Source organism: Aspergillus multicolor (assembly GCF_047715735.1).
Source record: "Aspergillus multicolor strain CBS 133.54 unplaced genomic scaffold BDW74scaffold_12, whole genome shotgun sequence".
Classification (NCBI taxonomy): Eukaryota; Fungi; Ascomycota; class Eurotiomycetes; order Eurotiales; family Aspergillaceae; genus Aspergillus; species Aspergillus multicolor.
Genome location: NW_027395963.1, coordinates 305,284 through 323,148, shown reverse-complemented (window position 1 = coordinate 323,148; position 17,865 = coordinate 305,284). Strand labels below are relative to the sequence as shown.

The following is a 17,865-nucleotide window of genomic DNA, read 5'->3' as shown; positions in this document are numbered from 1 at the left end:
CGGCGCCATCTTGTTCTAGACCAAGCTGTGGTAGCAGGGTCGATTGTTTAATGTGTGTTGAGGCGATAAAAGAGGTTATTGACGGGCAATAGTGAGGTGATGGTCTCGTGACTCAGCATTTCTATAGGGACAGGGCGGGTCTCGACTCCCTTCGACCGCTCCAAGTCTGTCCATTTAGTACCGGCTTTACCCGATGTGCCCCGGGCAGTCATGCGGGCAAACCCAAGCGGTCGATCCAATACTGAACAACAGTTGACGAATCTCGGCTCGACCAGCTCAGGTGAAACTTGAATGACCGGCGCCGCGGCTCAAATATTAGCTCCAGGATATATTCGTTATATATAACCTCGTGTGTACGGCTGAGGGGTTGAAGCCTTGCCCCTTTCCTCACGAACTCGACTCGGGCTGCCCCGCGTTACTTACTCAATGACCTCACCGCAATCCAAGTCCGCATCGACATCCACCCTGATCTGCTGCTATTGATCGTGTGATATTTTCCCTAATCATCTGTTGGTGAAGCTGAAAACACTGGAATCCTGTCGGAGAATTCAGTAAGAAATAAGCAAGGAAATCGAGCACCAGGGGCCGCAAGAACGCCCCCAATAATCTCCTCTCCGCATCTCCGTCTTAATACGCATCTGTCCGGTCGGGTGGTCTGGCCGGGGCCTGAAATTGGAACATCATGTCGTCCAAGACTTTTTTTGCCAGCGTGAGTACTTTGTTTTGTGTGTCTTTTTGTTTTTGTCAATGGCATCTTATTCTCTCAACCTATTTACTCAAAAGAAAGGCTAACCAGTCATAGTCAGATGACTCGAAGATATGTGTCGTCATGGTTGGTCTGCCGGCCAGAGGCAAGAGCCTCATCGCCGGGAAAGGTATGTCAAGTTCACCCGGGCTCAAAACATATTTGACGCTGACGGTCTCAGCAATGCGATATCTCGGCTGGGTTGGCATCCCAGCTCGCGTTTTCAACGTAGGAACATATCGCAGAAATGCCACGCCACAACCAAACGCCAACTTCTTTGATCCTCACAACTCAGAAGGAGAGAAGATGAGACGTGCTGCGGCCGAAGCGGCCATGGAAGATATGATCAACTGGTTCAATGCCGGCAAAGGCGTTGTGGCCATCCTCGATGCCACCAATTCAACAAGGAAGCGACGTCAGTGGATTTATGAGTCTTGTCGCGCAGCAAATATTGAACCTCTTTTCGTCGAGTCAATATGTGACGACGAGGATCTAATCATGAACAACATCCTAGAAGTGAAGACCACATCTCCCGACTACAAGGGGCAGGACCCCGAGGTCGCTGCATTGGACTTCCGAAACCGAATTCGAAACTACGAGAAAGTCTACGAGGGTATTGGTGACGATGAGAACCATTACACCTATGTAAAGCTGATTAATGTTGGCTCTACCGTGGTCATAAATCAAATCAAAGATTACCTATCAAGTCGGTTGGTATACTATATCCAGAACCTTCACATTAAGCCACGATCCATCTGGCTTTCTCGGGTATGTGATCCTAGTACTGTTTAAATCATAGCAAATCTAACCTGATTTAGCATGGAGAGTCAGAGTATAACCTGACAGGGAAGATTGGAGGCGATTCCAGCATTTCTGAGCGGGGAGAAGCCTATGCTCGAGCTCTACCTGGCTTATTAAAGAAATCCGGCGTACCGCCGAATACGAAGATTGTGATTTGGACGTCGACGCTCAAGCGTACGATTCAAACTGCTCGCCACCTTGCTGCGGAAACAGGCTACGAAAAGCTAGAATGGAAGGCTCTAGACGAGCTCGACTCTGGAGTTTGCGACGGCCTCACATATGAGGAGATTGCCGAGAAATACCCTGAGGACTTTGCGGCCCGAGATGAAGATAAATACAACTACCGCTATCGCGGGGGCGAGTCCTACCGGGATGTCGTAATTCGTCTTGAGCCCATTATCATGGAGTTGGAGCGCAGCGAGAACGTCATCATCGTCACCCATCAAGCCGTCTTGCGTTGCATTTACTCATACTTCTTGAACGTCGCCCAAGAGCAAAGCCCTTGGATGGAGGTCCCTTTGCATACACTTATCAAACTAACACCCCGCGCATACGGAACCGAAGAACAACGGTACAAGGCCGACATTCCCGCTGTGTCCACCTGGCGAGCGAAGGGAACATCTGCAAAGCACCAGGACTTTCCAAGTGAGGTGAAGGCATAATACCCGCCTGGCGAAGACTGCCTTATAAACCTTATAAATATACCAGGCCACGGTCCATACCTTCATATCCTACCATTTTCCCTCTCTGAAAGCCTGCACTGGACCTCGTTGGAAGTCAATACTCCTCCTTACTTTCACTCTTCCTCTGCTATTCTTTCAGGTCGGCAAAATCATTAGATGATCATGTTTGTCAGGTCACAAGAGAAGGAGTTCGATGTTTTTGTTTTGTTGTTTTGCATGTTCCTCTCTAGGGGAGTTGATTGATAAGTTGGGCATGGAAATAGTCATTTTGTTAGCTAGCACATCGGAAAATTATGTATGTAGATAGATAGACTTGAACTTGAATGGAACGAAGACGTCGAACCCTGACATCTGATAAATTATAACTTGATTATGTGTGTATTTGGTATTTGTAGTGATTATTCCCATCCAGATCCCAGACAATAATAATGCTAGGCATCTACCCAAGGTATCAGTATCAGTATCAGTATCAAGCAATCCCATTGCATGCCGGTGCCAAAGATTCAATCAATGCTGTATAAGTATGTATGTAATGTATGCCATGAAATGCAATGCAACGCATATGCCATATGCCATATCCCATTTCATTATTTAGTTGAGACCAGACCCTTCAACGCCAACATTCCCAAACACGACTTTTAGTGTATGCTTGCCCAAGCACAACCAACTCGGGCATTCTCAAACCGCACTCATCCCTTGATAGGCATGATTGTGCTTACGCCTCAACAGCAGTCTCCGCCGCCGCAGCAGCAGGAGCAGAGGCAGGAGCATCCTGGCTCCGGGAGGAAGGACCCCACTGAGCCCTGGGCCTCCTCTCCTCAGAGCCATTCTCGCCGCTCTTCCATGTCTCGCCGCGGGCGCGCTGCACGCGGATCGGGTTGCCCCAGGGTCCCTCGGCGCCGTTGAGCGCGGCCATGGCGTTCTGCGTCTCGTCGACGGTCTCGAAGTCGACGAAGAGGTAGTAGTGGTCGCCCGGCTCGAAGCGCTTGGCGGGGTGGGGTGTGAAGAGCTTGGAGACGTTTGTGCTGCGGCATGTGAGCGAGGTTTCGAGTAGGCGACGTTTAGTAGGGTAAAGGGAGGGAATGGAGATGTGGGTAGACGTACACAGTGAAGTCCTTGAAGAACCCCTTGATGTTGATAGCGAGGGCGTCCTGGTCTGTGAGTCTAGGCAATCCGCCGACATAGAGGCGTTTGCTGGGGTCTGAGTTGCTGTTGCTGTTGGAGCTCATGCCGAAGTTCAATCCGCTTGATTTCGTGGGTGTGGTGGTGGTCGAGGCCGAATTCTCGTCGCGCCTCCATCGGTCCGCGTTGAATGGCGATGAGCCGGTTCTGGGTGCGCGCGGTGATCCAGAGCTTGATCCGTCGCTTGCGCCAACACCGCCCATGCCCATACCCATTCCAGTCCGCTGTTGCTGCTGCTGCTGCTGCTGCTGCTGCTGCTGCTGGCGCTCGCTTGCGCTCTTCACGACACCAGGCTTGATCTTGACTGGTCGGCCGAGCAGATCGCTTCCGTCGAGTTCGGCCATCGCGCGCTCTGCGAGCTCTTTTGTGTTTAGGTCCACGAAGCAGTAGGAGGGATTGCGGCCGGAGAAGGGGTCGATGGAGATGTCGATGCGGGAGCTGCTCGGTACCATTAGCACGACCCTTCCATATCTCTACAAGGTGCCTGGAAAGCCATGGGATAACGTACACCTCAAATCCACCCTTCGTGAACAACGCCGAAACATCCTCCTGCTTCGCTGTGTACGGCATGTTTCCAACGTACAGTCTGCGTCCCTCGGAGATGGCAGCGGGGACTTCTCTCGGGCGTCCGAAGCCGGGAGTTCGGCGGGGCGATTCGGTCTGCTCTTGGCTGGATGTTCGGGAGCCAGCACCGGAGGGGCTCTCTTCACGCTTCATGCGCCAGTTGGGCGAGTTGAAGGCGCGGCCGTTCGTTCGGACGCCATTTTGGAATTGTGGCTTTTGGGGGGCTAGAGGCGCTGTGTTAGCGGGAGGGACATAGACGTAAACAAGGACTGTATCTTGTCCAGGAGGATGTCCCGAATAGCAGCGCCCTTGGACGGAGAAAGGAAGTATTCACTTTGTTGTTGTTGCAATTGCTCGGGGGCGTCCATTTCGGCGGTGTTGTATTAGATGGTTCGTGAGATTATATGTCTGTAAAGAAAGGAATTGTCAGCACTAATTCAGCCATAGCCAGGAACCTCTCAATCAACGTCAAACTTCCCCAGTCCCTCCAGACAACGCGGGGACAAGATGAGGGGAATCAACAAGTATAGCAGGATAGATAGTTCCTTACCTCAACACTCAATGACACTCAATTAGACAGATACCAAAGCCACGAAGCACTCTCAGTCTCAGTAAACAGAACTCAAATCCCAACGACCCTCGAACGAGAATAATAAATGTTGCCTGACGCGGAGCCCTGTCAAACCCTGCGCCAAAAAAATTAGAATCTAGAATTTAGTATCGGCTGCAAACAGAACAAACACCGCTGATAAAAGAGACAGGTGGGGACGGTGACAGGAGAACGTCCTCCGATTGGAGACGTAAGCGAGTGCTAACTGTCTCTGGCTAGTCTCCGCCGGCTGATCGGAGATTTCAACTGTTGACTTTTTGCTGTGGACTTTGTCTTTTTGGTCTTTCCTTTCATCCTCATCCTCATCCTCATCGCCGTCCTTATCCTCATCCTCGAAATCTCGAATTCGAGTTGGGTTTGGGTCTCTTTCATGTGAAAGGCTCTTAGGCTATGGTGCTCTTGTAGTATTCCTCTCTCTCTCCTGACATCTTAAAGGTACGAACGACATGTGTTTTTCTTTTCTTTCCCTCCCCCAGCCAAATGATGAAGCAAGATTTCACACAGACCTGTTCTGAGCATTCTTCGGAGTATGCGGATTAAACATCGTACCAACTGCTGTCTGACTTGGCTTTTCCACTCGCTTTGCTATGCGTGTTGCTCTGGTTTCGGTCATATACTGACTGGCATTTCAGATACGATCAGGGTGATCATTAGTGATCAAGCAGGACTCGGTATAGGTAGACTACCATAGCTAGCTAAATGAACATCATGCCATTCATACAAATACACCGGATTTCTAAGCCCAAGATTCTCATGATATCGTATATCGTATACACTCGTAACTCATCAACATGAACCTTTCCTTTCTTCGTGCGCCATCGCATGGCCGAAGGCAGTTTATACCAACCCAGCGTCCGCAAGATTCTCAAATGAGTAATCCCGCTCATACAGAATCTCAGGCTGCACATTCTTCCTGAGAACAAACCTCTTGAGGAAGAACGGGATCTGACGCAGCCCATACCGCGCATGGAACCTCGTGCTCACGGAAAACACCTGGTCCAGCTCTTCGAGCGTCTTCCCCTTCGTCTCAGGCATGAACATGAGGATCAGCCACCAGCCGACAATACACCACCCCGCGTACCAACTAAACGCGCCCTGATCGCGAAATGCTATCCTGAGTGACGGCCATGTAATCGCTAACACAAAGTTAAACAGCCACGTCGTTGCCGTCGCCAGCGCCATCCCGTACGACCGGACGTACAGCGGGTATGCCTCTGCCGAATAAGTAAAGGGGACAGGTCCCTCGCCGACGGAGTAGAACACGCCGAAGAGGTATGTTCCCAGTGCGGTACAGCCAAGCCGTGCATTGTTGCCTGTTTCCTCGGGGATCCAGAAGCTGAAGCCCGTGAAGAACATGGAGAGGGCCATTAAGGGGAAGGTGCTGAGGAGGAGGTTGCGTCGGCCGAAGGTGTCGATTGTGTAGACGGCTGGGATGGCGAAGAGCCAGTTTATCAACCCCCAGCCCAGCGAGGCGGTTAGAGCTTTTCGCTGGTTGGAGACGGTGAGTTTGCTGTGCTCGCTGGCTGTTTGGAGGAAGATTTCGGAGCTGTAGTAGGCTATTACGTTCACGCCGCAGAACTGATAAGTGCCGGTGTCAGTTGGGGTTGGGGTTAGTGCACTTGTTGCGCTGGATGAGACGTACCTGCTGCATGAACATGACTATCTCGGATGCGACCATGGCGCGCCTGTTGCGGGGGACGTTGATCAGCTCTAGCAGCTTGTTCTGCCCTAGTTTCATGGTGTTCTCGGCCTCGAGAAGTGTGTACATGTAGTACATATCGCGGGCTGCCTGGACTTTGTTGAAGCGCAAGCTGCACATTGACTGGTATGCGCGGTCGTACAGATTCCGTGACATGTACCATCGGGGTGACTCGGGGCATGTAAAGACGAAGCAGCAGACGATAACTGCGGGGAGAAGAGCGGAAGCCAGCATCAGACGCCAATTTAGACCAACGATGCCGGAGGAATCAGGGACCTGGAAGAACGCTAAGTCGGCGGCATATCCTGTTCACATTAGCCCTATCTTGCTAGACATAGCCAACAAACCTACCAAACATGATTCCAAAAGCCGTCCACCTGGGTTCTGTCAGTTGATACTCTATTAACTTCTATCAAAGGTCTTACATTTGCCATTGCATTACCAAAGCACCTCTAATGGCTGGAGGAGCTGCTCCATCGTAAGAACTCGTTCGACCGTTCGATGACTTCAAACCCTCAACTCACCTGTCTCCGCTGCATAGACCGGTACCGTTGCAGATTTAGGGCCAATGCCAAACCCAAGCGCAAACCGGGCGATGAACAACGACCACCAGGTATTGCAGCATCCTTGCCATAGACATGTCGTCGCCGAGAAGATACAGGTGATGAAGATGGTTCCTCGTCGGCCGAACCAAGAGTTAAATGGAACCGTCAGCCAACACCCGACCACCGCGCAACACAGGTACGGAGCGGCATTGACCAATCCCGAGATCCAATTGTGTCGTGAGATGGTCTCGTCCGCAATTCCAAATTGATGCTTGTAGAAGATCTGGGCGCCGTTTACCACGGTTTCGTCTAGCCACTTAGTAATGGTACTCATGGTAATGTGACCAGCTCACTCACCCATTCCCTGCACTGCAGCTGATAATGAGCACAAGATGATGACTAGATACATTGTCCAGGGTTGTGACCACCGGTGCTCGAATTCATGTCGCAGAACCTCAAGTTCCTGCGCCGTCAACCCAGGGACGCTCTCGAACTTCTCCGGCGCCTGAGCTAGCATCGCTCCTATCCCAAATGCCCGGATGTCACACTCCTCGCCTATATGGTTTGTGATGGCAAAGTTGATCCCTTGCCTCCGCAGCTCTTCGTGCGAGTATCCAGCAAGCGGGTTCGCCAGTTTCGCATTCAGGTTCCGACGGGCGCGCTCTGCAGCCGTTGCGATTGCGCGCCGAGGCACGAAACTGTCTTTTCGCTCCGACGCATACTCCACGTTCTCTGCTCGAGGTTGAATGAGGTCGCCCAAAGGGCTTCTTGTAAAGTCTTTGACTTCCATCTGCTCGTGCGACGTAGTTGTGAGAGTGTATGGTGAAAGAGTGGATGGCGCAAGGCTGAGCCGTCTTTATCAGACCGACAAGACCTCGCCCATCGAATGACACAGTAACATGGGCAAATGATCAGCGCCAATCTCGGAGATCGGATGACGCCAGGCTGGGCTCATCAATGGGGAGAATAACCAGGCTCGAGGGGCCTGCTACCCCAGTTTTCTGGTGCTAGCACTGACGGGCACAGACAAAGAATAGGGATTAGCCACGCGGGAAAGTAGATGGGCACGTCCCACCGTGTCTTACACACAGGGCAATTCTTTGGCTTGATTTCGCATGCGTAGGTAGATGACTGACAAAGAGGGCCGCCCCCACGTGTATCTAAACCAAGCTCGTAGGGCGCTGGACAAAGAAGATGAAGATGAAAACAGACAGAAAACCTTGAGACTCGGAGAGAAGACATCGTGCGATGAGACGGTGCTGGCGGACGCAGGATTATGTGAGTGCCCAGGGCTGGGAGCAGCCAGTGCCCCGAACGGGCTGAAGGGCACGAGGCACGAGATGACCCGGCTCGTTAAGGACGGGGCGATCATTCGCTCGCAACATAATTGCTGGTGACAGCGCTTGGTCAATGATCGTCGAGGTGTCGTGATTGGAAGACGGAGGAACAGGTGCAGCTGGGAGGCAGTGAGATTGGCATTCTGTCCAATAAGACGGCCATTGAAGGCGAGAGGCTGTGTCTTCAGGCCGGAACTGGCACGGTCGGGCTCAGGCCCGTGGCGGTGGACTTGGACTCGGACTAGGACTCGAACGAAAACAGCTTGTTCCTCGAGCAAGAGCAAGACACGGAGGACAAGGACAAAGAGTGAAGAAGATGGCTAAGAATAGTTGATTCGTGTCTGTGTGCGACAGGTTGGGAGGATTGACTCCGAGCGTTGCAGACGCTGAGAGAGGCCAGAGTATGCGGCTGCGCTACCACACCGTCGCCAGGTAGACGACCTCGGACAGATGAACAGGTCGAACTTGGCCAGGTTGCTTTTTCTGCTTATTCGATAAATACGTTCGCAACAGAGCACAGCAATCGTACATAGCAGTTGCCTAGCAGCAGCGCTGTCAATCAATACCAAGACTTCCCCAGACCCGCTTATCACTCTCCATGCGGGGAATCACCGGCGGTTACGGACTGACAGGCGGATCGACCGCCAGCTTTCGGATGCTGTTCCGGACTATCGGAGACCTTACTTCCTGTACAAAGCACTGAGCAGCTATTGGAGTAGAGTATGGGGTACTCAGTACGGGGTAGCTCTTCTTCCGAAATGAAGTCATCCATCTCTTCCCTGCTTCCTAGCTCTGTACAATCCGATCGGAACACGGCACATTATCCAGATATATAATCCTCCGTCCAAGTGTAACCATCCAATCTCCACGACACCTTCCCAATTACCTCTCGGCTCCCTTTGCTACAGTATTTGATTAAGAGGCAAAATGCTCGGCAAAATCGCCCTCGAAGAAGCCTTTGCGCTCCCCCGCTTCGAAGAGAAGACCCGCTGGTGGGCATCGCTCTTTTCCACAGACCCCGAAACACACGTCAAAGAGATCACGGACATCACCAAGCTGCGCATCGAGCACGCAGACAAGTATGGCGTCGGCTACCAGATCCTCTCATACACTGCCCCCGGTGTGCAAGATATCTGGGATCCCGCCGAGGCGCAGGCGCTAGCCGTTGAGATCAACGACTACATCGCCGAGCAGATCAAGGAGAGGCCTGATCGATTTGGAGCTTTTGCGTGCGTGCCCTGCCTGCCCCTCTGCCCCCAATAGCCCCTCCCATCGAGATGAATAAGCCAGCTAACATCGTTTAGGACGCTATCAATGCACAACCCCGAAGAAGCAGCAACCGAACTCCGCCGCTGCGTCGAAAAGCACGGCTTCCTCGGCGCTTTGGTAAACGACACGCAGCGCGCCGGCCCGGACGGCGACGACATGATCTTCTACGACAACGCCTCATGGGACATCTTCTGGCAGACCTGCACAGAGCTGAACGTGCCTCTGTACCTGCACCCGCGCAACCCCACCGGCACCATCTATAACAAGCTCTGGGCAGACCGAAAGTGGCTCGTTGGACCACCTCTCAGTTTCGCACAGGGCGTATCCCTGCACGTCCTGGGCATGGTGACGAACGGGGTGTTCGACCGACACCCATCCCTACAAATCATCCTGGGCCATCTGGGCGAGCACATCCCGTTCGACATGTGGCGGATAAACCACTGGTTTGAGGACCGCAAGAAGGAGTTGGGGCTGCGGGAGACGTGCAAGAGGACGATTCGGGAGTACTTCGCGGAGAACCTGTGGATTACGACGAGTGGACACTTCTCGACGAATACGCTGAAGTTCTGTATGGGGGAGGTGTCGGCGGATCGGATTCTGTTTTCCATTGATTATCCGTTTGAGACGTTTAGTGATGCGTGCGAGTGGTTTGATGGGGCGGAGCTGAATCTTGTGGATAAGGTGAAAATTGGGAGGGAGAATGCGAAGAGGCTGTTTCGGTTGGGGGCTTATAAGGATTCGGAGGCTTGATTTGCTTTACTTTGTGTTCACCTTGGTATTACTTGTGTTTACTTGTTAAATGGGATGAGCTTGTCAGTGAGACGAAACTCAAAGAGAAGTAAGATGACCGAGTGATAATAGTGCGGTCGATTGTACTTAAGATACAGGGTCTACCTAGATGGGTGGGAACCAAAAATCCAGGAGCTGCACCGTGGTCCAACGATGGCCTCCAAAGTTGTATCAATCAATCCTTCCGTGGTATCGACCACGGTCCAATGGCCGATCAGAGCACCATAATGATAAGTGTGTGTAGGGGGATGCGGACGGTCAGAGAGGCGTTTCAATTTTGACTTTTTTTTTTTTTTTTTTTTTTTTTTTTTTTTTTTTTTTTTTTTTTTTTTTTTTTTTTTTTTTTGGTGTAGGGGATTTTTTCGATGGGTTCGTCTTTTCCGAGTTTTTTTTTGGTGGTTTTGTTGTTTTCGATGGGGTTTAAGGATAATGTTCGCTTTGCTTTAACTTGACCTTGACCTCAGTCACACCTCAGAAGTGAGAGTTCTGACGGTGTAAGATAAAACCAGGTGGAGAGGCGCCCTGCCCGCGATGAGGGTCCGAAATCGTACCACGACGGGTAACGGGGCGAGGCATAGGCACTTGCATCGCGACTCGACGATGCTGCTGGGGATGAACAACGCGCAGAGAAGAGTCAGACTCACCCTCGCCCTCCCGGAAAGCGAAGGGCGGATATTCGGGCAAAGGCGGCAAGATGGGCGAATTGTTGTCGTCGCGCTCGACAACCCGCCGCTGCGCTGGGGGCGCGGCCTGCTCCTGTTCCTGACTGTGGTCAAGGATGGGGTATTGAAATTGAATCAGTGAGCGCGGGATGGTTGGGAGGGAAGGTTGAGGACGCGGGTCCGCGAAGGACGGCACGTTGTTGGCAGGGTCCTCGCACTCGCCACGGTCGATCGAGTTTTGACGGCGTTGGTGCGCTATAGCTTCGAGGCGCGCATCGAAGGTGTTCAGCGGGGCTTGGGGGTAGGCGTCCTCGTGGTCGTGTGGGAGCCAGTCGCTGCCAGTGTCATCGATTTCGTCTGCAACTGCGTCTTCGGCGGCGTTAAGATCGATGATTTCGCTGTCGGAATTGTCTTCTTGATGGGGCTGCTCTGGCTCCTGGGGATGCTCGGTGTGAGTGGGCTGGACAATTGTAGCGTGGACGGTCTCGTTGTGGTGGGTCGGACTGGGGTCCTGTAGACACTCGTCCAGATATGCATGGCGAGGGACGGGAGGTGGCTGGACACCGTCATGTTCAGGGACATGCTGGGTCTGCTCTGCAGGAGCAAGTTGGGATGACTCGCCGTTCGCCCGACGGATTTCGTCCCAGCAACGGTTGAATTCGAAACTTGACATGACCTCCGTTGGGGCGTACTCAGTGTCCGAGTCATTGAGATTGTCACCGCTATGATTCGTGCGATGACTGCCGAAGCTGGAGGCTTGTCCGGCCATCGTATAAGAAGTCTGCGAAGAGAACGCATGGGACTCTGGAGAGACGGTACGCGACGACTGCAGGTCATGACGAGAACTGCTTGGTATGGGGATTGGACGCGCTGGGGTAGCAGGCTCGCTGGTTGGACTGACAATAAATGGCGAGGAGCGATACACGAGCGGAACATCCGATGGTCCAAGACGCTCATGGGTTGATCGACGGCGAGGCTGAGGCTGGTGGAGTTGGGGCTGATGCGACGTCCTACCAGCGCTGCTTTCCTGATGAGAAGGTCTGTTGCTAAGGTATTGAGCGTGGTCTTCACATTCGTTGCCTGTAGGAAAAACAGGCATCACGATGGGGTTGCGGCTCTGAGGATCGTGACGTTCTGGTGTAGTCTCGTCCTGAGCGTCTCCAATGATAGAAGCCAGTTCTTTCTGGATTTCGCTCTCGTAACGCTCGTGCTTGGGCCCGCAGGGAGGATAGGCTGGCTCATTGATGGGATGACCGTAGGGATCATCAGCACGCAGCATCTGGTCGAGCACAGGACGGATGAAACGGTCACCAATATCACGATTGATTTTGCCGAGGACCTCATAGTCGCGGATCATCTGGGCGATCATGTTGTATAGCGCGTTGAGAAGATAGGACGACCGCTGGAGAGTCGGAGGAATGTTCGGCATGTGCTCGACAAGAAAATTGTTATACATGACATGGAAGTCATCGTACAGCCAGATCTCGAAGAACTCGTTGAACAGCTCGAAAAAAGTCTGCTCACTGCGACGGGCTTGCTTGAGATACCTATCAGGCCGGTACTAGAGTTAGCCTAGGTGCTATGATCGAAAGAAGCAGAACACTTACTGAATAACCACTTCGGCCATGCCCTTGAACCGATCCAGCAGGGTAATCCTGGGCTTCGCAGCAATCTGGGAAACTACGACTCGGACGTGCTCTGCGTTGTTTCGCTCACGAAAGATGAGCCCGCCAACAACGGACAAATACTCAATGATCTCCGTGGTATGATGGAAGATCGTCTTCATCTCCCTTTCGCTGACATAGCGAAGAGGATCTCTGGGGAAGCCCTTGCCGCGGAACAGGATGTATTCCATATGCATGATCATATCGGTAACGGTAATGAAATTCTTGCTGAAGCTCTTAGGAACGTCTTTCCGTTCCTTGAGGAAATGATCGATACGCTCGCGGATAGCGCGCTTGTGAGCCTCATGGTCAACGCAGTAGTGATCGCAATGAGACACTTCAGGGCAAGGGTCAACACCTTCAAGGCTGAACATCGAAAATCGGCTACGTTCCGTCTCTTCGTCCTCGAGATAGAAAGCCGGATCGTTGATTGCCGTAACATGGTCGTTGATTTCGTTCATGCGAAGGATCTCCTCAGCCACCTTGCCCAAGGCATGCTTGTACGCTTCCTCCTGGGCCCTATAGGCAAGAGAAGGCAGCTCAGTACTCGACTCGTCCAGGTCGGGGAAGGGCTCGGTCGAAATAGTCGAAGCACGAGAGCGCGGCTGCAGAGGAAGGATTGTGTCCGCCTCGGTGGTCATAGAGCTCTCGAACGAAGTAGTAGTGACCACTTCGTTCTGGGTGTCCCCGAGCTGTTGTCCATAATGCTGAACGGAGAAAGGATGAAGTCCAGCCTCTTGGACCTCCTGCTCCATCGAGCGCTCCATTTCGGGCTCGTCCAGGATAGGAGACAGAGTAGGGACTGCCGCTGCATATCCCCCAGATCCGCGTCTGGAGTACAGCGAAGACATGATGGATGGAACGTAGAGCAAGAGCTTCACTGAAGAACAAGAGGAGCTTGTAGCGATTAAGTGTTTTGCTTTGTAGCAGGAAAGAAAGTTTGTAGATAGGGCTAGTTGAACAGCGTTAAGGACAGAAAGAGTGTTCGAAGTGCGAAATGCAAAGAGGGAAGTTTTGAAGAGTGCAGAGAATCACATCAGGAACGCAGAGAAGAGCCTTCCCATGAGAATTCATCTTGCTGGCCTTTGTGTTGCTTAGTATAATTCACGCATCTTGCATCTCTTAGCGCCATTTGACCTGCAGGGAACCCTGACCTGGAACACCAGGCAGACACGGACTTAAGTGGGAATAAGTTCGGTTTCCGCCAATGAGCGTGAAGGGGTGTGAAACAACCTGGCCAGCCCTTTGATATTCCACCTGGCAGGAGGGCCATGGGCCTGATCATGAAAACCTCATGGAGGGCCTAGACGGGCCGTTTCAGTGAATGCCTCAAGGGAGTCAAGGAAGAAAAGTGCTCAGCTTCACTGATGACATAACTTGTGTTGACCTTCCACCTAAAGTCAAAAGAGAAAAGGGCGAATCTGCAAGACCTGGACGGGTCGAAGGGCCCTATTGCAAGTCGATAAGGCCTGAGACTGAAGTCGACAGGTAGATAGACCAGATAGGCAGGTAGACTGGAGATAAGCACATATAAATGCCCTCGAGCACCAGATCAAATCAAGCCTATTTGTAAAAGCAAAGATATCCTTCACTGGCTTTGCAGACACTCATTCCTAGCCACTTCCGTCTTGATATCTTGCTCCAGAATGTCTGCTAAGAATAGCAGTCTGACATGGGGGACGAGGAACATCTGACTGCGACTTGTAAGCATTGAAAGCACTGAGAGACATTAATGGAGGCTGAAGGCATGTCTGAACGGAGGTATTCATTTCTAGTCCTCTTCACTAAATAACAAATGATGTACCGCACCTCAATCGAAAACGCCCACAGCGAGCGCCTAGGTGGCGAGAGCGCCGGAATGGATCGAGTTTTGCAGTTCGACCCTCCCACGAAGGACATCTGGTTTGACGAGGCAGAGGGACAGTAGGGAACAAAACGTTCCCAATAGTATCCTACCTCCCGAGACTCCTTCGTGGTTAAGAGAGACAGTGTCGTTATTCGCACGTTGACTAATTGGCACGTCATTGAGAGGAGCGTGACAACTTAAAGTTGTGCGTTGTCGGCATACATAAATACTTGCGCTATACCGAGACCCAGACCAGCAAGCTACTACTCGGTCTTCGGCCGGGTTTCCTCAGTCGCGTCGATTTCATCGTCGTCATCATCATCAGGCGACGGAACATCCATCACACGTCCACTGGCCTTTTCCAAAGTCACTCGGCTCCAGGCCCTAACACCTTTGTACACGGCCTACCAGCGGTCAGCGAAAGTAGTCAAAAGGGTTTGATGAGGGCTCATACCCAGAAAAAACTGGCGATACCGATTACGACAACGATCCAGCCATAAGAAGACAATCGATCCCTTCCGGTGCTGCCGCGACCACGCGCAATGGCAGGCGTCCGTACCGTGACCCACGGAGAAAGTCCCCAAAGTGCTTGAATGAAACCTAACAGTCCTAGCGATGTCATTCCTTTTAGCAAGTGCTCGACCCAGGTGGGCTTTTTGGTGCCGGCTGAGCTAGGGCCTTCCCAAAAATCGCCATAATATACCGTCTCCACAGGGTCAAAGTATAAGTTAATGATAGGGTCAGCAATAAAACCAAGCAAGAAAATAGTCAACATTAGAACGAGGGTAGTCAGTGCCATCTGACTGAGTGTGCTATTGATCCAACGCGACCAGGTGAGGCGCTCTAGCCGGTATCGAAAGCCACAAGTCGGGCAGTTGTAAAAGCGAGCATTATCATGACTGGAGAGTCGCCACGTCTGAAGGCAACCCTCATGGACATAACGGGATGAGCCTTTACATTTGCAGGGCTTGAGCAAGCGTCCAAGCTCTGGATCTTCAGAAAGATACACGACTTGAGGCCCGCGCTGGAGGAAGCCAGGCACATGTTCCGAAGGGGGAACATAGGTTGGAGGCACGGACTCTAGGCAAATGCGGCATAGGCGTTCCGGATAGTGTCTTTTAGGAGGCTCAGGAGCGGCATCTGAATCACCAGCCTGCTGGGTATCTTCAGGGTTCTGATCTCCTTCGAGCCTTGCAGAATCTGTTGGCAATTCGGGAGGGAACTGCCACGTTGGTGTATCTAACCCTTCCATGGTACTGCCAAGGTCAAGGTGGCTTCATAGTAGATTCATCAAGTCAAACGATCACATTGGCGGCAAGGACAAGCAGACGCGATGAGCACCAACAGCAATCAAGTGCAAGCAAGTGGAAAAAAGACAAGAGAAAAAAGCGAGAGAAGAGACGAGGTCAAGTGGATTGGGTGGAGATGGAGGAGGTCCGAGGTACTGCCACCGCCTTCCGCTTGAGGCCTGGGAAACTGACCTGAGCTCAAGGCTCCAGGCTCACACGTCAACCCGCCAGTGCTATCCTCCATTCCATCTCCGCCATCTCTGCTGAATCTCTCCTTCACCTCTTCAATTACTCTACTTTTCTGAAGTTTGTTGAGGTACACAAAGGTCCTGATGGCCGACAGATACTCTTTCTCCCTGACCACCTTCTCCCCAAGGTAAGCGGAGCTCTAGTGATGAACCATCATAGCTGCTAACGATCGTACAGCGGGAAGCTCGTTCAGATCGGTATTATCTCAACTTTCTCTCATCAATTCGAATGGCCGTACTGATTGATTAGAATATGCATTGAACGCGGTCAACCAAGGTGTAACTGCCCTTGGAATCAAAGGTACAGTCCACCGATCTTTCAACTGCGCAAGACAGCTACTAAACGCTCATTGCAGCTACGAATGGAATCGTTTTGGCCACCGAAAAGAAGTCCTCCTCGCCTTTGATCGACCCTCCCTCTCTCTCTAAGATTTCCCTCATCACACCCGACATCGGCATGGTCTACGCCGGCATGAGCCCTGACTACCGAGTGCTCGTCGACAAGGCCCGCAAGGTCTCCCACACCGGCTACAAGCGCATCTACAACGAATACCCACCGACCCGGATATTGGTGCAGGATGTTGCCCGCGTTGTGCAAGAGGCGACCCAGTCCGGTGGTGTCCGACCGTATGGTGTCAGCTTGCTGATCGCGGGTTGGGACGAGGGCATTGAGCCCGAGACAGCTCAGGCCGAGAAGGGAGAGGAGGAGGAACCCAAGAAGGCCACCGGAAAGACAGGAGGCACCCTGAAGGGAGGCCCCAGCTTATACCAGGTTGACCCCAGCGGCAGCTACTACCCTTGGAAGGCGACGGCCATCGGAAAGCACGCCACGAGTGCGAAGACATTCCTTGAGAAGCGTTACACTGAGGGGCTCGAGCTTGAAGACGCCATCCACATTGCTCTCCTGACCCTGAAGGAGACGATCGAGGGTGAGATGAATGGTGACACGATAGAAATTGGTGAGTTTCCAGGGAAACACTTTCACATGCCGCAACTGAAGCTAACCATCGCGATAGGCATTGTTGGCCCTCCCGCCGACCACCTGCTCGGCTACGAAGGAGTCGAAGGAGCCCGTGGTCCCCGATTCAGGAAGCTGACGAAAGAGGAGATTGAAGACTACCTGACCAGTCTATAAACCACTCGCACATGTTGACCCAGTCGAGACTTGTAGCATAATAGATGCTTATTGAGTCTGACAAGATTTCCACGCCTCCTCTGACATTGTGTCACCTAGTCCCGGGCCGGCTCCGGCCATGACCATACCATGCGCTTGATAGCACGGCCAAAAGCCACGTCTGGGAAACTCAACCTCCCATGTGCATCTGAAATCTAAAGAACAACGAAACGAAAATACTTAGCAGCCTCCCCGAACAAACAAGCAATCCTCCCGCAACATCATAGCGCAGGGACTTAAGCCTCAGTAGTCTACTTCTAACTATATCACAGAGAACCCTACCAACAACAAAAGACCTAACTCAGCCCCCTGCACAGCCATGAGTCCACGCACACCGTACCCCCTACCCTACCTATCCTTGAGCCCTTGACCGCCGCCAGCCATCGCCACGCTCTAGGAGAGCACATGCAGCACCACCCCAGTCAACGGAACCGGCTTCCTACATACGTTACACCGTTGCCAGGTTCACAGCTGACGGCTTAAGGGCTCATGCCATGGCATCCCAGCCAACACAGTAGGGCAGGATGCCTAATGTAGCGCGGTGCAGTAGTGTCTCTTCGCATTCCTTGTGGCTTTGGATCCTTCGCGTTTCGTGGGGTTTGGTTCTGGGGGTGGGTGACGCAGAGAGACAAGGTTGGTCCTTTACTAGATTCTGTGATGGGCTTCTTTTAGTTTGCAGGCAATGGAGGACATTATCCTAAGTAGACCATCTACTGTAAGAGAAACGAATGTAGACCGTTGTCATTCTTGAGGTTTTC

The 17,865-nt window shown here is 52.3% G+C and overlaps 8 protein-coding genes across 8 annotated transcripts; 3 read left to right on the top strand and 5 right to left on the bottom strand.

The window, feature by feature from the left end:
* The first annotated feature begins 136 nt into the window (after positions 1 to 136).
* On the top strand, positions 137 to 2,579 carry BDW74DRAFT_153111 (bifunctional nucleoside/nucleotide kinase/histidine phosphatase family protein). The gene is made up of 3 exons (XM_073724470.1): positions 137 to 709; positions 803 to 1,513; positions 1,564 to 2,579. The coding sequence occupies exons 1-3, from the start codon at positions 683 to 685 to the stop codon at positions 2,206 to 2,208; spliced, it is 1,383 nt and encodes a 460-aa protein (XP_073583879.1). The 5' UTR covers positions 137 to 682; the 3' UTR covers positions 2,209 to 2,579.
* Positions 2,580 to 2,884: 305 nt separating this feature from the next.
* BDW74DRAFT_19597 (uncharacterized protein) lies at positions 2,885 to 4,280 on the bottom strand. Its single transcript, XM_073732172.1, has 3 exons — positions 3,920 to 4,280; positions 3,334 to 3,849; positions 2,885 to 3,254 (listed from the first exon to the last, which is right to left on the bottom strand). Exons 1-3 carry the CDS (start codon positions 4,126 to 4,128, stop codon positions 2,945 to 2,947), a joined length of 1,035 nt encoding a protein of 344 aa, XP_073583878.1. The 5' UTR covers positions 4,129 to 4,280; the 3' UTR covers positions 2,885 to 2,944.
* A 623-nt stretch (positions 4,281 to 4,903) lies between these two features.
* On the bottom strand, positions 4,904 to 8,241 carry BDW74DRAFT_153104 (uncharacterized protein). Its single transcript, XM_073724469.1, has 6 exons — positions 7,187 to 8,241; positions 6,809 to 7,138; positions 6,710 to 6,752; positions 6,636 to 6,661; positions 6,228 to 6,589; positions 4,904 to 6,163 (listed from the first exon to the last, which is right to left on the bottom strand). Exons 1-6 carry the CDS (start codon positions 7,617 to 7,619, stop codon positions 5,423 to 5,425), a joined length of 1,935 nt encoding a protein of 644 aa, XP_073583877.1. The 5' UTR covers positions 7,620 to 8,241; the 3' UTR covers positions 4,904 to 5,422.
* BDW74DRAFT_19577 (uncharacterized protein) lies at positions 7,702 to 8,241 on the bottom strand. The gene is made up of 2 exons (XM_073732171.1): positions 7,919 to 8,241; positions 7,702 to 7,842 (listed from the first exon to the last, which is right to left on the bottom strand). The coding sequence occupies exons 1-2, from the start codon at positions 8,199 to 8,201 to the stop codon at positions 7,784 to 7,786; spliced, it is 342 nt and encodes a 113-aa protein (XP_073583876.1). The 5' UTR covers positions 8,202 to 8,241; the 3' UTR covers positions 7,702 to 7,783.
* Positions 8,242 to 8,491: 250 nt separating this feature from the next.
* Positions 8,492 to 10,262, top strand: BDW74DRAFT_153103 (amidohydrolase family protein). Its single transcript, XM_073724468.1, has 2 exons — positions 8,492 to 9,395; positions 9,471 to 10,262. Exons 1-2 carry the CDS (start codon positions 9,094 to 9,096, stop codon positions 10,183 to 10,185), a joined length of 1,017 nt encoding a protein of 338 aa, XP_073583875.1. The 5' UTR covers positions 8,492 to 9,093; the 3' UTR covers positions 10,186 to 10,262.
* A 433-nt stretch (positions 10,263 to 10,695) lies between these two features.
* On the bottom strand, positions 10,696 to 13,401 carry BDW74DRAFT_178155 (uncharacterized protein; the record flags this gene model as incomplete). Its single annotated transcript, XM_073729129.1, has 2 exons — positions 10,696 to 12,433; positions 12,494 to 13,401. 2 exons carry the CDS (start codon positions 13,399 to 13,401, stop codon positions 10,696 to 10,698), a joined length of 2,646 nt encoding a protein of 881 aa, XP_073583874.1.
* Positions 13,402 to 14,536: 1,135 nt separating this feature from the next.
* Positions 14,537 to 15,761, bottom strand: BDW74DRAFT_153099 (uncharacterized protein). The gene is made up of 3 exons (XM_073724467.1): positions 14,851 to 15,761; positions 14,619 to 14,800; positions 14,537 to 14,559 (listed from the first exon to the last, which is right to left on the bottom strand). The coding sequence occupies exons 1-2, from the start codon at positions 15,646 to 15,648 to the stop codon at positions 14,660 to 14,662; spliced, it is 939 nt and encodes a 312-aa protein (XP_073583873.1). The 5' UTR covers positions 15,649 to 15,761; the 3' UTR covers positions 14,537 to 14,559; positions 14,619 to 14,659.
* A 169-nt stretch (positions 15,762 to 15,930) lies between these two features.
* On the top strand, positions 15,931 to 17,350 carry pre8 (proteasome core particle subunit alpha 2). Its single transcript, XM_073732170.1, has 5 exons — positions 15,931 to 16,061; positions 16,112 to 16,131; positions 16,184 to 16,234; positions 16,290 to 16,892; positions 16,950 to 17,350. The coding sequence occupies exons 1-5, from the start codon at positions 16,018 to 16,020 to the stop codon at positions 17,066 to 17,068; spliced, it is 837 nt and encodes a 278-aa protein (XP_073583872.1). The 5' UTR covers positions 15,931 to 16,017; the 3' UTR covers positions 17,069 to 17,350.
* The last annotated feature ends 515 nt before the right edge of the window (positions 17,351 to 17,865 follow it).